Source organism: Kryptolebias marmoratus, linkage group LG20 (genome assembly GCF_001649575.2).
Source record: "Kryptolebias marmoratus isolate JLee-2015 linkage group LG20, ASM164957v2, whole genome shotgun sequence".
Classification (NCBI taxonomy): Eukaryota; Metazoa; Chordata; class Actinopteri; order Cyprinodontiformes; family Rivulidae; genus Kryptolebias; species Kryptolebias marmoratus.
Window position 1 is genome coordinate 19712832 of NC_051449.1, and position 16600 is coordinate 19729431.

The following is a 16600-nucleotide window of genomic DNA, read 5'->3' on the forward strand; positions in this document are numbered from 1 at the left end:
TTATGACGTTTTGGCCAAAAGTGCCCCAAGTTACATCAAAAGTTGTATAATTTGCTGCTGCTGTTTGCATTCACAAATTGGAAGTATGTGATTATATAATGCAAAACTGATAAAAGTGTAAATTTTAAAAAATAGTGTTCTCATGAACTGCTGTGGATATTTTTGGATTGGAGCTCAGACTAGCCAAAAGCTCATAAATCCAGTCAGACAGCCCCTGTCTGCATAACTGTGGATTTTATTTATTTCTATAATTTTTTTTCCCTTGTCCACAATAATCTAACAAAACAACTGCAATGCCAACACCACACACTGGAGATAGAGAAACATCCACAATAACAACACATCAAGGTCCAAAGAAAGGACATTCTTAGCTCAGCTTAAGATTCTCTGCAAAACAGCTTTTGATGCTACTTATAGTTTATTATTAATGATTAATAATTTCAGCACACAATCAAAATGTATTAATGATAAGATCAGGAAAAGTGGGACAAATGCAGGAAAAATTCTAAGAATGCTGTAGAAATGGCTCCATTGTTGTTTTGGTTTCTTTGGTACAAAAACCGTCATTCGCAGGAAAGTTTCCCAATTGTCTCAAAATGTTTGCGGAGGTTCTGAATTTCCTCATGCGAGCTACAGAGGCTTGCTCTCGTGTCAACAAATTTTTGGAATTTTTTGAACTAATTCAAAAAATTTGCAGCAAAATTTTCACTCCGTCCCAGACGAGGTTGCGGGCATTTCAAACCTTTCCTCGTTCTGACCCAGATTTTGCCGAGTGCTTGTGCAAATTTGCCGTTCGGTGTGATTTTCTTGCAATTTTGTGTCCCCAGCCAGTCCTCAACAGTCACAGCCCAGTGAGATACTACCCAACGTGTGAAAGAGGCTGCTGCATCTTTGTTACTCAAAACCTGTTTGTCCGGTCTGCACGGAGATAAGAAAAACAACCCAAAGATTCTGTTTGTGTGACATGAGGTGCTGATGTAGCAGCAAATCTTTTTTTTAATACATCTAAGGCCTTAAACTCTATTTCTCCCAACTGAGGCAGTTCAAAGAGCTATCTACAACAGGTAAGATATTCACTGTTCATAACCACTCCACAGATCTCTATTTCAAAAATTCCTCTCTATTGCTTTAGGTTATTGTCATCTGTGTTGGATCTCTACTGATCGTGGGGTTTGAAATTATTAATTCTGGTGTTTTGCTTGTCTCCGGAGCTTTACTGGAAGGCTGTGGAGATTTACACGAGTCAACAGACAAACAGATTTTTAACTAAAAATACCAATTTATTCTGATCTTACTCCAACAGCCCAAATTCTGTCTAACAGAACTGAGCTTTCTGCTATATCAAAATGAACTGCAAACATTATCAAACACGACGGGGCTTAAGAGCACCCACACAGACTCATCTGCATGTTCCATCACCTACACATGATGGAAGGTAGATGGAGGGTTTTTAGCAAGTATTAACATACCGAGAGTCAACATTTCTGGGGAACTTTTCAATGCAATAATGTTTTGTTTTTTTTAATGTTCACCACAAAAATCATTTCAGGGCACAATACAAAGAACAAACAGTTAAATACTGTTTTCATTCAGTCAAGATGTGTAATAAATCCAAACATAATTCAGATCGGTTTCAGACATTCAAACTCAGCATATTAATCTTTATAAAATAGAGCTAAAAAAAAACAAATAATAACATCAAATCTTCCTGCTTTGTGGGAGTGCTGCCCCCTAGGGATCCTGTGTTTTATAAACACATCTTCCAGGTTTGATTCTGTTCCGGCACAAGGGAGTCTTGCCCGCTCTTTTGATCTCTTTATCATCTTAAACCCAAATCCGGTCCTTCGTGTTTGCGCGGTTAAATTTGGACGTTTTATCGGCACGCTGAAAAGAAGGTGACTGCAGCGGGGTTTATCGACGCTGTAAGATGAGATGAGAGGTGTCGTACGGTATAATGACGGTCAGGAGCCTCGGCAGCAGCTGGTGGAAATTTGGACGCGTGTGAGCTGACTTTCCCCCCACATAAATATAGTCGCCATGGTTCATTCTGAGAGCTCGGGAAGCCACAGGAAAAACCGGGCCCAGGAACACTGTGCTTTCTCTCAGAAAGGCTGAGAAAGAAAACAATGAAATAAAAATATGATATGTAGAATATATAACGTAGCGTAAAAACAAAACAAAACACAGACTTGTTACTTGCTGTACTTCAATCCTCTCATTACTTGGCTTTATCATATACAGAACTACTTTATTAACCTCATAACTGGTAAATAAATTCAATTAATTAAATTAGCATTCTTTGAAAGAGTGCTTACGGCCTGTTACCTTGCATGCCAAAGTTTAAACAAAGATATTGTGTGACCAGTTAGTGCTTGTAGTAAGTGTTGGGGATCAGTCTCAGCTACTACCATACCACGTTTAAGCTCAATGTGTGTAAAAAAGACCTGGAGCCATTTTTCTGTTTGCTAAGATTAATTAGCTGTGACAAACATCCTGAATCAGGTTGATGCCAAAAGTTAATCAGTTGTAGATGTACATCTAGTAATAATCTTTACTTAGCCTCATTAATTTATATCCAGTGGTTCATGAGATAATTTGCTAACAGACAGACAGGGCTGACTACAACAGTTAGTGCCAAAGTCTTATGCAAAAATATTGCATAATCTGTTAGTGATTGGAGTATGTGGTGGGGATAACTCTCAGCTACTACCTCACCAAATTCTAGCTCAATTTCTGTCAAACTGATTAAGTTAGGGCCATTTTTGTGTTAGCTGGGGTGGATTAGCTGTTTTAGCCATCCTGAATAGAAGTGGCTTTAAAAGTTAATCAGTTGTAGATGCACATCCAGTGATTATTTTCTGAGAGTTTCATTAAAATCCACGCAGTGGTTTATGAGATCTTTTGCTAACAGACAGAAAAACATAAGCACACACCGACAGAGGAACAATACATGATCACCTGTCTTTCATGGTGGTGGGCAATAATGAAAGGGAAAACAGAGAGGACATTTCCTGTCAAAACGTAACCTTTTTTTGGTCTGTTGTGACATTATTCCACCTCAGCCTCTCTTCTCAACATTGTGCTCAGGCTGAACAGCTTTTCTGGCTTTAAATGGGATTTTTGAATGTAAAATGCTGCATATAGTATGTTGTCTACTCTCACACACACACACACAAGTCCTCCTGACCTAATGTTTCCAGTCTGCAGTCCAGAGTCCGGCGTAGGCCTGGTCCAGGCTCTCTCTCAGCCGCAGGAGCAGCGGGTCCTGCAGGCAGTCCCAGGACACCCAGAACTGTTCCACCAGGCTGTACTGGCAGTATCCCATGGCCAAACCAAAGGCCACATCCGTCACGTAGTGTCGGGCCAGCAGCAGCCGGGACAGGCTCACCAGGACGGCCCAGCCCACCACCAGGACCCGCGTGGAGGCCGTGTCCGCCAGCTGGGCGAGGAAGAAGCGGGCGCACAAGGCCGCCCTGGACGCGTGGCCCGAGGGGAAGGAGTACCGCTCCACGAAGAAGGCCGACAGGATGTCAGAGCGGTTTGGAGCGGGCGTTCGGCGCCTAACCAGAGTCTTCACGGTTCTGACCAGCAGCAGGTCCAGAATCAGAGCTTGAAGGAGGAAAGAGGCACATGAAACACGGCTCAAGCTCAGTCTCCTTCTGGGGTTTAAACACTTTTCTATTTGTGACAAGGTTTATCACATTAAAACAAGACAATCTTAAATATTATCTCACGTAATATCACAAGGTCTCATGCTATCTGTAAAAGCTCAGAATATGTGTTGGCTTGGGGGTGACTCTCAGCTACTATCACACAAAATTTTATATTAACTTCTGCAACACTGACTGACTAATTGCCGTTTTAGTGTTTACTGAGGTCAATTAGCTGTGGTGGCCAACTTAAATTGGGTTGGCTCCAAAAGTAGGACATCCCATGGTAACTTTCTTAAAGTTTTTTTTAAATCTGTCCTCTGGTTCATGAAATATTTTGCTAACAGACAGATGCACAAGCAGGCAAAAATGTCATTGTCCACTTTTTGAGCCCACCAGAACACTTTTGTTTTCAGCTTAGTGATCATTTATAGGGCCACAATGACAACACGTTTTTTTTAAAGCTGTTATTTGTTGCTTGATATATTTTCACAAACTATTGAAAATTATTTATTAGCCATAACTTTAAAATGAATAAAAAATAATGTAATATTTCTTAAAACTGCTTTATAAACTAAGTAGTATTAAAGAGAAACACGATATTCATAAAATGACATCTTTGCTACAAGATATAATGAAGTGTTACAACAACCCTAACACTGACCCTTGACCCTGGGGCAGCATTCACTGGGGTTTAATTTTATTCCCCTTGTTGTTGTTGTGGAGCAAGTTGGTTGTGTGTGTGATCAAACTGATGCTCTCACACGCGCGCACACACACTGCCTCGTCCTCAGTGGGCTCCAGTGTGCCAAGAATAGCTCTGGTATTTCACCAAAGCACAGCTCTGTAATGTAAAGGTACAGGAGTGGGGACCTAAAGAGACCAGGCGACCAAAATAAACTATTCCCGTGTAGAATCATCGTGTTGACTGGATGACAGTCTGATCCTTCTGCTCCAGCCGCAGCTGTTTGGTTCTCGGTCCTGGCGCACAGAAACAGAACCGGTCCCTTGTTGTGTCCCTACGGGACCTGGACGGTCTGACGCGGCTCCAGACTGGTGGTCTGTGTCAGTAGCCATTAGATTTGCTCAGCTCGGAGCGGACGGAAACGGCGCGCCACAATGACTGACAAATCTCTCACTTTGGTTTTGGCACAGTCGTGCGTAAAAACGCACCAGCTGTTTTCCGGCCTGGCGCACCAACAGCATCCACCTAAATGACACCAGGCTGAAAGGTCATTGAAATTGTTAAATTAATGAAGCTGTAATAAGTTTTCTGAATTACACATAATTATTTACTGTAAATTAATATTTAAGCTACAAAAAAACTAAGCAGACGTGTGCAGATGAACTCAGAGGACACTTTGTCTCACCCAGGCTCAGATTCAGCATGACCTCCTGCTCCGCCGCGCTCTCCCCGCGGAGCAGGGTGTACACGGTCCCGACGAGCCAGGGGACCACATGTCCCGAGAACTCCACCAGCCGAACCAGGGGCCGAATGCTGCCCCACGACGACTCCTCGCACGCGCACACCCCGAGCCGCTTGGACAGCCACAGATCCACGGCCAGCAGGAACCGGAGCGCGATGGCGAGCATGGGCTGGTTGAGACTCACGGAGAAGTCCTCGGGAGAGAAGTACGGACAGCTGGCGGCCCGGCGGCGGCCCGGGTGCGCCTCAGACGGTGCCCGGCTTCCACACACCACCGCTCGGCAGCTGTTCCGTCTGCTCGCCGCTAAGGACATCTTCTCTTGGACAGAGCGTCCTCGGTGATCCGTCCGCGTCTCTGTAGGGAGCTCGTGAACCCCGCTGCGCTCAGACGGAGGACATCCTGCAAACGGGTCCCTGCACACTGGAGCTGCAGGGTCACAGGCTCAGAACCGGACTCCTCTCCTCACGTGACTGGGAGAGAACTTTTTCTGCCAAACACTTTTATAGGTTTATTTCTCTTTGTCTGTAAGCAATGATAATAATAATGAATAACACACACTTCGGCATGATTGGTAGAGATTCTGTCTCGAATGAGGTGTTGGAACCACACAAACATCTGAACCAAACCAGCTGTTTCTGTGCCTGCAGGTCTAATAACGAACCCAAATCAATTTAGAGCTAGTCTCAAAACCTGAGTTTGGCTGGAAAGCTATAATGAGGATGTCATGAATTGTAAATTGTCTGTTTCTTTTTTAAAATACTGCTTGGAATGTTAAAAAGCAGCATTCAGGTTACATCACACTGAAGTTGTCGGTGCACAATGAAACAAAAAGTAGCTAAAAGTAGAACAAAGAGAACAATGTTTTTTAAAGATTTAAAGACATCTCAATGTGGTGGAAATATCTGTGAGTAAAGTTAATCTTTTGAAAAGTACAAGAGTTACAAAAATGAAAATAATATTACCATAGATGAGCACAATGTTTTGACAGCTAAAATAGCACAAATTGCTTAAAAACTACACAAAACATTTGAAAACTGAAAACTATAGAGTGACTGTCAATTAAGCATAAACAAAATGTACAATTTCTAATGCAAAGAAACAGCAGCATGAAGAGTAGCCACCACGGTGTGCATGTAAAATGTGTTTTATCAGTGTTTCAATCAACCTGTGGTATAAGTGTGTGTGGGTGTGTGTTTCAGAAAGCACTTTCCACCCCACCTCTCTGTGTCTCTGCCAGTTGTCAGAGCAGCTGCTGAACACACAGAATGTCAGGACTGCTGCTGGGAGATATATTCCCTGACTTTGAGGCGGAGACCACCGTTGGGAGAATTAAATTCTATGAATATCTTGGTGATTCGTGAGTATGCTTGTTGATTATTGGCAAAAAAGGCAAATTCACATTGAGACTACAGTTAAAAGAAAAAAAGAGTGAGCTTAAGGGTTATTTTTTGGCCTTAAGGCCCCTAATATATCTGATTCTGAGGAGTGCCAAGCTCCAGTCCTTGGGGGCCACTATCCTCCAAGGTGTCCTTGTCTCTCTGCTCTAACACACATGATTCAAGTCAATGAATTACTTCATCAGCAGGTCACCAACTTCTGCAAAAGCCAGTTAATAAGCCATTCTTTTAGATCAGGCATGCTGAAACAGGAGCATATCTAAAACAAGGAAAATGGTGGCCTGCTATATTACGAGAGAAGATTTTAAAGATTTTTAAACTGCTTGTAGAACCATTTTTGGCAATCATACATTTTTGAAACTCCAATCCGTTTCTCACATTACAGTGGATGTTTTTTATTTCATTTGTTTTTACATTGATGTGCAGGCAAAATCAGAAAAAAAAACCCTGATCTCACCTGACAAGCAGATTAAAAATCAAGCAATCAGGCACGCGTAGGCGTGCAGACACAAAATATCAAACGAAAACAGCTTACAGATCAATAAACAGATAAACTGCCGCTGTGGCTGGGCTCACTGTCCTGTGGCAAGACTCCATTTGGGATAAACTTCAGCTGTCAGACAGACTTATGCGCTAGAATACTTTCATATATGAAAGATTTTGCGGTTCACACAATGAGTGCAAGGTGCTCAGGTCTTGCAGCTGCAAAACAAGCCCAAACCATCACACCTCTTCCACTGTGCTGACAGCTGATATGAGGTGTTTTGCTGATATTCTGTGTTTGAACCTTTCTAATTGTGCTTCTGTGCGTTATGCCCAAACATCTCAACCTTGGCCTGTCCAAAGAGCATCGTTCCTGAAGTCTTCTAGCTCATTTTGACCAAGATTCAGTTATAAGATGAGCAGAGTTTATCTGTAAGTCTGTGTGACACCAGAAACATATTAGCATTGAAAGCATTAGCAAACTGGACAAATGGCAGACCTAAAGAAGTCTTGACCACAGAGAAGCCTCGCACAATCACACTGCCAAGCTCAAAAGATTAACATAAAGCACCCGTGACAATGTTCTGGCAACTTTACAATGACAAAACAGGTCACATCCTGTCAATTTGGTGTCAGATTCTTATCAGAGACCATTAACCCAACAAGCATTTACACGCTTGATGTTAGGAAGTGATTGTCTTCATCTCATGAGTGGGCACTGAGCAGGAAAGAAACCTGGTCACAAAATACCCAAACCCATGTCTCTTACAGATGGGGAATTCTCTTCTCTCACCCCAAAGACTACACTCCAGTGTGCACCACAGAGCTGGGTCGGGTTGTCAGACTGAACAGTGAGTTCAGCAAACGCAACGTCAAATTAATTGCCCTGTCGATCGACTGCTTGGAGGACCACCATGGCTGGAGCAAGGTGATCTTAATGCATTCCTATTGATTTATTTCTGTCTGCAGAATTTGGTTTTCCATCTATATCAATGAACGAAAGTAGCCGTGTTAACGTTAAATCCATCAGTGAGAAAATATGCTTTACTCTTTGAAATAATTAATTATAGACATTTTGATTGGAAAACTGCATGTTTCCACATCCAGAGGAGCCAATTGAGGTGGTTGGGGCATCTGGTAAGGATGTCTCCAAGGTAGATGTTCTGGTCATGTCCAACTGGGAGGAGACCCCGGGAGGACCCAGGACACGCTGGAGAGACTATGTCTCTTGGCTGGCCTGGGAATGCCTTGGAATTCTCCTGGAAGAGCTGGAGGAGGTGGCTGAGGAAAGATGTTTGGGCTTCCCTGCTCAAGCTGCTGCCTCCATGACCCGACTCCAGAATGAGCAGCAGATAATGGATAGATGTAACTGCATGTTTCATCCATTTTTGATATATTGTAAAGTTATGACCTGAAAAACTTATGTTTGATTGCACTTCATAGCAGAGTATGTTTAAGTTGCAATTATCAAAGCCATTAAGAGATGAAGTGATCATATCACAAAGTATTATTCTGCTAACAAACAGTAAGATATTTGTTAGGACCTGACTTATTTGGCATATTCTGAACGTCCACTCAGACATTACAGATTGACACACAACAACACACACAAGCAACATTTTTAAAAACACTTCAGAGGACAAACTAAACTCAGTATTTAAAAATACAACTCTACACTTGACAAATTCGAAGTTGTGTTTGTGATGTTGTGACCTTCTATAGCATATAATATACCGCCACAAAAGACAATTTCTTGTTTAGGTTCTTTTTTTTTGGAAAATCCACCACAGGTCTCGTCCCAGTGTGTCTCACCTTTTATATTGTGACACCTCTCTCTCTGATTAGGACATCCTGGCTTACAACTGTGAGGATTATGAGAGCTGCGCACTGCCCTTTCCCATCATAGCAGACAGAAACCGCGAGCTGGCAGTCAGCCTGGGCATGATGGACCCTGATGTACGAGACGAGAATGACCTGCCTCTTACTGCTCGCTGCGTGAGTATCACAACGACCCTGTTCACACTGGATGATGACCTGATCATAACAGAGCGAGTTTGGGAGAACCTCCTTCAGTGGGAAGGCAATCATGGCGCTGGTACACTCTTAACATTCTCAAAATAGGTTTTCCTGCTATTTTCTGCACCCCCAAAATGTTCTCCTGCATCCTCACCATGGCCTATATGTCAGCAGCGCATTGCCACATCAATGCTATACCCACGATCGCACCACGCTCTAAGCTCCACCCTAACAGGACTCAGTCAGAGCACTCTAAGATGCAGCTATGAACTAGAAGATCATGCCACTCTAGTACGGCACATACAGTCATGGGTATCTGCACTAGGTTGTTTGCATGACCTTGTCATGATCTACAGAATTATTGTGTGTATATATATATATATAATATAGGTTCTTGGGCATTCAACATCAGTTTCAGCCTTACTGTGGAGCAAAAAAAAAAAACAATTCAGCAGCATGAGAACCTCGACCACATTCATTCTTCTTCCAGCCAAGAGTGTTGTAACAACTTCCTTAGAGGACTGCCAATGCAATGTGAGAACAACGGGGTTATGGCCTAGGCAAAAGGCTGGAGTAGCCAGTCAGGCTTCAAATTCTCAATGACCAAACATCATAGGTGCAAATGAGCTACATGTCATGGCTACGCTGCGACCACATTTCCCCACCCAGGACCCTGATACTCTGCTACCACGACGATAAACCTCCACAACCCTGCTACAGAAGTTCTGTCCATGCTCAAAACCCACTGCTAATGAGGGGCCACCTGCACTTTTAATCTGCATCTAAAAACCTTGCCAAGACCCTGCAACATCCATCCATGCCCTGGCTGTTTGTATTTTTTAAAATGTCATAGTGGGATTTTCATTCTGTGTAAAGGGAGCTTACTGTGATTCACTTTTAAACTTGTTCCACTGAAACCTATAAATATCAAACAATGAGTCTTCTAAGTTTCCACCCTATTTTTCATTCTTGTGTAGGTGTTCCTCATTGGTCCTGACAAAACGCTGAAACTCTCCCTGCTGTATCCGGACCCTACGGGACGCAGCTTTGATGAAATCCTGCGAGTGGTTGACTCCCTCCAGCTTACAAATATGATACAAGTAAACACCCCTGCCGACTGGAAGGTAGGTCCAGCATTTGAGGGTGACTTCAGCTGGCAGTCCTGCAGCTGTCTGCACAGATTAAAGAAACAAGAGTTGACCTGTGGCACCTTAAAAGTGTCCCGATTCTGTTTCACAGCCTGGAGACAATGTGATTGTGCCTTCCAGCATGTCTGAGGACGAGGCTGCATCTTTGTTCCCAGCTGGGGTCCACACCAAAGAACTGCCCTCTGGCAAGACTTATCTCCGCTTCACGCCGCAACCACAAATCCAGTAAGCGTGCAAGGATCCTTAATATTCAGACTGAACCAAAATCCAGACCTTCTAAGTCCTGAAGGTCCTGCTCATCTTCCTCTGGAGCAGAAAGTCCAGTCCAGCTGGCAGACAGATCAGAAACAGACTTAACGTACACAATAATTTTTAGTCATTTAGACATTTTACTGTAGCACAGGGAGGCTGAACTAGGGATAAAAACATTGAAATATAAAGTGTTTTTCGTTTTCTGTGTTATATTATAAAAGGTTTTTTTTTTAATCTGAATTCGCTGATGTTGATTTTTAATGTCTTGTGGTTCGATAATTCACTTGTGTCAAACGACAAATATATATATAATTAAATATAATTCATATAAAGTACTGAACTTGAAGTAGCTTCGTTTTGACTTCCAGACACAACTGTCTGAAGCATTAAGTCAGCTGTAAAGGATTTGCTGTTCTTTTGAACCCGGTCGATCTGCATCAACGAAGAGCTTATCGACTCTGATCCTGGGATTGAGCGTCAAAGAACAGCAGAGGTGATCCAAACAGGAAAAGGAAGGAGACGAATATGCTACTAACAGTCAGTGGGAGGTTCGATTACACCAGTATGCCACATGTCAAAGTGTTCTTGGGCAAGACACTCAACCCCTCACTGCCTCCAATATGTGCCCCATCTGTGTATGAATGTGATCTAAAACACCGATTAGGCTCTATAGAATGATTTATTCAGATCAGCTTTGTAGATATTTGTAGAGACTCAATGGAGTGCTGTATGAATGTGCGTGTGGATGGATAAATGAAGGCACACATTGTGTTGTAAAGCACTTTGAGTGGCCTGGTTGGTTAGAAAGGCACTATAAAATACAGTATATTTACCATTAAACACGTCCAGTCAGAGTTCCTGATTTCAGTTTCTGAACGGAGACAATCATAGCTTGTGTGGGCATTTCAGAGTTAACTTCCCACCCTTTGTCTCTTTCTCTCTCTGTCTCTCTCTCTTTGCGTCTCTCTGGCTGTCAGTCGTCAGACCTGCTGCCGAACACGCAACCCCCTCCACTTTCGCAGGATGCCTGGGCTGCTGCTCGGAGACGTGTTTCCTGATTTTGAGGCAGAGACCACCATTGGGAGGATTAAATTCCATGAATATCTCGGTGATTCGTGAGTAGACTTGTTGAGAAGCAGAAGAAAATTCACAGACTGATTGAGAATTCAGTTTAAAAGAAGGGAGAGAGATTTGAGGAGTCTGTGCAAGTTTTTTTAAGCACTTCCTGACTTGTGCTAAATAAAAACCAAGATGAGCTTCACCTATAGGCCTGTTGCCTATAGTTGTGTGAGCTGTTAAAATATTCTTTCAGTGAATAAATTGAGAGATGAATGTATTTGTTAGACATTAGATGAACTGTTTGTCATGGGTCTGATGATGTGTTAAAACACAACTTAGTAAGAACCACAAGAGACTTTACAAACTTACATCTCTGACCTCTTAAAAAAAATCCCCTCTGTTATCAGTCTGGTAACTTACCAACTACAAACCGTATCCTGTTTTTCTAATGTAAGATTCTTATCAAAGTCCTTCAACTTCACCAGCCAGCAACACCTTTCAAATACTGACAACTGCAAACCTTTAGAGAAAATCAAATTTAGAGAAAATAAAAAATATTTGTTGATTGAAAATGAATGAAATATATATATATACACTGCCCATGTGGAAAAATAGGGTGAGCTGGGCGTTTTTTTTTTTTGTATATATACATATAGATATATACATAAACAACAACAAAAAAATGTCACCCACTTCAAACGATTTGTTTTACATATGCAGTTCCACTTTCACTTCAAGCTCAGGTCCTCTACCAGAGGCCTGGGAGCTTGAGGGTTCTCCTCAGTATCTTAGCTGTTTATAGGACTGTGCTCTTCTAGACAGAGATCTCTGAGGTTGTTCCTGGGATCTGTTGGAGCCATTCTTCCAGTTTGGGGGTCACAGCACCCAGTGCTCCGATGACCACTGGTACAACTGAGGCCTTGATGCTCCACAACTTCTCTATTTCCTCTTTCAGCCCTTGGTATTTCTCCAGCTTCTCGTTCTCCTTCTTCCTGATGTTACAGTTGGTTGCAATTGCTGCATCTATCACAACTCTGCCTTCTTCTGTATCTTGTCGACCACCATGATGTCTGGTTGGTTTGCCATCACCTGTTTGTCACCCTCGATTCCTATTGTGGAAGCCCCACAATACCTTAGCCCTGCAATTCTCCACCACCCTTGGTGGAGTTTCCCACTTTGACTGTGGGACTTCCAGTCCATACTCAGTACAGATGTTCCTGTACACTAATCCAGTCACTTGTATGGTTTGCCTGCCTGCTTCTTACACCTTGCTATTATGTGCTGGACTGTCTCAGGAGCATCTTTGCACAGCCTGTATCTTGGGTCCTATCTGGTATGATAGACCTCATTCTCTGCTGCTCTTGTGCTGCCATAATTCGTGCTTCTGTGCTGTCCTTATAGCCACCGGTAAGAGTAATCAATATCAGCCACTTCCTCAATCTGCCATGCAGTGCAGGGGCTTATCTTTTTATGATGGTTCCTCTTTTATGAGGAACCATCATATACAATATGGTTTCATTTTATTTCATTACTTTTGTTTTAGCAAACAAATAAAAAAACTCATTATGCTCAAGATTTACTTTACAAGGGCAACCTGGCCAAAAGGTCAGTAGCATACATCATAAAACAATGATCAAAAACAAGTAGCACTGTAGGATAAAACATAGTTATTTTACCCACATAAATTATTTCCAAGTTGGCATAATGGTAATTTGGAATTTGGAAATAACTCCATTCTCCATTTCATGTAATATTGTGAAATGTCACACTAAAAGTATGTGTTGTGAATGACTCATCTACTACCACACCAAATTTTGGCTCAATAGCTGTAAAACTGGCTGATTTATAGCCATTTTTGTGTTGGCTAAAATTAATTAGCTGTGGCAGCCATCTTAAATTTGATTGACTCCAAAGGATAATTAATTGTAGGGTACAGCCAATGATTACTTTCTTAATTTTTTTTTATTAAACCCTTTCCAGCGAGTGGTTCATGAGGTATTCTGGGGACAGATATATGAACACAGACACAGACAAAACAATTATCATCTGCCTTTGCCTTTCAGCGGCAGGCAATAATGAACAAGGCATGACATATTACAAGCTGTTCTACAGTTATTTAACAAAATAAAGTACAAGCACTTTATGAGTCATCTAGTACAACCTTTCAATCAACAGCTTGTACTTTTTTCATGGAATTGCTTCATTTTATTGAGGTTTGTGAGCATTCATTTCTGCACAGCTTTTTAAGATTTCACAGCATTTTAATCAGGTCGTGGTCAGGTTGCTTTAGCTGTTGCAACACCTTTATTCTGTTTTTTTCAACCATTCTACTGTTGGTTTGCTGCTGTGTTAGGGATCATCGTCCTTTTGCATGACCTAGTTTCAGACTTCAGCTGTGAGACAGGTGACGTCAGTTCTGACTTTAAATACTTTGACTTAGAGTAGTTCAAGGCTGACTCAATGTCTCAAGGTGCTCAGGTCTCGTGGCTGCAAAGCAAGCCTAAATCATCAATACTCCACCACCGTGCTTGGCAGTTGATATGATGTGTTTGTGCTGATATATTGTTTGGTATTTCCAAACATGTCCCTGTGCATTATAGCCAAACAAATCCACTTCGGTCTTTTCTTTCCAAACATTGCTTCAAAAATAGATAGCTAATGTGGAATTTTACAAACCTAATAATTTCCTAACTGATTGTAAATGATCTTGTAACACTTTCCAGATTGATAGGCAGGAGTAGCTGCTTCTCTGTGATCCTATGATCATATAGAGAAGCAATGTCTTAAGATGTCAGCAATGATCATAGGAGCTGGGGGTAAATTTCCACCTTGATACTGCCAACATTTCTGCTTTTATAGAGATTATAGAGATAGTTGCTTGGTTTTCAAACTCTTAGGATTCGCCAATCTACTCCAACTTTCACACAACACTTTAAAACTGTGCTTGAGACCCCTTTTTCCTGCTTCAGTGTGATAAATGATATGACTGAGGAAGAATGGGGGTAGAAACTGATTTACCCTTGATAAACTAGAGGCAAAAAGGAAGGTAGTCACAGTTCAGAGTTGGCGAGTAGGTGTGAATTGGGATACTGTCAATTGCAAATCGTATCCTGTTATTCTAATGTAAGATTCTTATCAAAGTCCTTCAACTTCACCAGCCAGCAACAACTTTCAAATACCGACAACTGCAAACCTATAGAGAAGATTTAAAAAAAATTAGAAATAAATGTAAATATACAGCCCAGTTGGAAAAATAGGGTGAGCTGGGTGTTTTTTTTTGTACACCCACTTCACTTCACCCACTTCAAACGATTTGTTTTACATATGCAGTTCCACTTTCACTTCAAGCTCGGGTCCTCTACCAGAGGCCTGGGAGGTGAGGGCTCTGCTCAGTATCTTAGCTGTTCCCAGGACTGTACTCTTCTGGACAGAGATCTCTGAGATTGTTCCTGGGATCTGTTGGGGCCACTGGTTCAGCAATGTTGGCTTCATGATTGTAAGCACACATTGTTACAAACTGTAGTCAGTTTGATTGGTTCATATGCAAATTAATATTAGGAATGAGGTCATCAGAGGTACAGCACAGGTTGAAGGACTGGGACATAAAGTTAGAGAGGCCAGACTGAGATGGTTTGGACATGTGCAGAGGGGGGACAGTGGGTATATTGGTAGAAGGATGTTAGAGATGCAGCTGCCAGGAAGAAGACAAAGAGGAGATATCTGGATGCAGTTAGAGAGGATATGGAGGTAGTTGGAGTGAGGACAGAGGATGCAGAAGACAGAGTTAGATGGAGGAAGATGACTCACTGTGGTGACCACTGAAAAGGGAACAGCCCAAAAGAAAAAGAAGAAGAAGGAAAGCACCTCTCTGAAACTTATTGCTACTTATCATCCTAATTCTTGTGGAAGCTGTATAAATGTACTTTGTTTTTCTGATGCTGTTTTGCAATTCAGCTCAATTCTTGTGAAAAAAGACCTGATGTGTTATGCTTCTGAGCTTCTGTGGTGTTAAAAGCATTAGAAACTTCAGCCTAAGGTATAGGCAACTGTTAAAACAACATTGCAGACCTCAAGGGGAGAAGTAAATTTCCATTCTGGTATCATATGCATGTTCTGATGCTTTCATCTCTACAAACCAACAACAGAAACAGAAAACAAAGTACCAGTAACTGGTAGCCTATATCTAATTAGTGGAAACTGAGTAAAAAGGAAACTAGATCATAAAATCTCTTAAACCGTGTCTCTTACAGATGGGGAATTCTCTTCTCTCACCCCAAAGACTACACTCCAGTGTGCACCACAGAGCTGGGTCGCGCTGCCAGACTGAGCAGTGAGTTCAGCAAACGCAACGTCAAAATGATGGCCATATCCCTTGACAGCTTGGAGGACCACCACGGCTGGAGCAAGGTGATCTAAGTGCCTCCATGTATGTTTTTTGCGGGGTTTTTTTTGTCTGCAGGCCCTAGTACTTAGCCTATATCAGAGGCTCAAGAGGATCAACACATGGACACGTCTCCTCTAGTCAAACAGTGTTCAAGTAATGCTTTCAGAAGTACAACAAGCGAGTCCAAGGCTAAAATTGGTTTTAATTATGTGGTTGACTGTCCATCCATCCATCTTTTATGGTTATCTGCAGAGATAGCAGGTCCAAGAGGAAACCCAAACATAACTTTCTCCTGCTCCTTTACTGGAAGACTCAAAGGTGTCCCCAGGCCAGAGATATATGTTCCCTGATGTGAGTTCTGGATCTGGGCGATGGCTTCCCCTACACGGAACATGCCCCAAAACCCTCCAGAGACATCCCAGAGGCAACCTACACAAGTAACTGAACCATGTCAGCTGACTCCTTTGGATGTGGCGAAGCAGTGGCTCTACTTTCTTATCCTCTTTCTATAACTGAGCCTGGCCATCCTACAGAGAATTATCATCTCAGACAGATGTGAAGAGATCTCAGTCTTTCAGTCATGATCCATATTTCCTGTCCATAAGTGTTGGAATATACAGGTGCTGGTCATAAAATTAGAATATCATGAAAAAGTAGATTGATTTCAGTAATTCCATTTAAAAAGTGAAACTTGTATATTATATTCATACATTACATACAAACTCATATATTTCAAATGTTTATTTCGTCTAATTTTGATGATTACAAATGACAACAAATGAAA

General features: G+C 42.0%; 2 protein-coding genes across 2 annotated transcripts in view; one reads left to right on the forward strand and one right to left on the reverse strand.

Moving 5' to 3' along the window:
- On the reverse strand, positions 1 to 5479 carry LOC108238278 (phospholipid phosphatase 6-like). Its single transcript, XM_037981890.1, has 3 exons — positions 5021 to 5479; positions 3188 to 3609; positions 1 to 2111 (listed from the first exon to the last, which is right to left on the reverse strand). Exons 1-2 carry the CDS (start codon positions 5388 to 5390, stop codon positions 3188 to 3190), a joined length of 792 nt encoding a protein of 263 aa, XP_037837818.1. The 5' UTR covers positions 5391 to 5479; the 3' UTR covers positions 1 to 2111.
- An 863-nt stretch (positions 5480 to 6342) lies between these two features.
- Positions 6343 to 16600, forward strand: part of LOC108238283 — a 13831-nt gene continuing 3573 nt past the window's right edge. The window contains exons 1-7 of the mRNA XM_017420250.2: positions 6343 to 6434; positions 7729 to 7885; positions 8803 to 8952; positions 9951 to 10097; positions 10213 to 10346; positions 11351 to 11488; positions 15683 to 15839. Coding sequence (XP_017275739.2) covers positions 6343 to 6434; positions 7729 to 7885; positions 8803 to 8952; positions 9951 to 10097; positions 10213 to 10346; positions 11351 to 11488; positions 15683 to 15839 — 975 coding nt within the window. The remainder of the gene's footprint in view (positions 6435 to 7728; positions 7886 to 8802; positions 8953 to 9950; positions 10098 to 10212; positions 10347 to 11350; positions 11489 to 15682; positions 15840 to 16600) is intronic.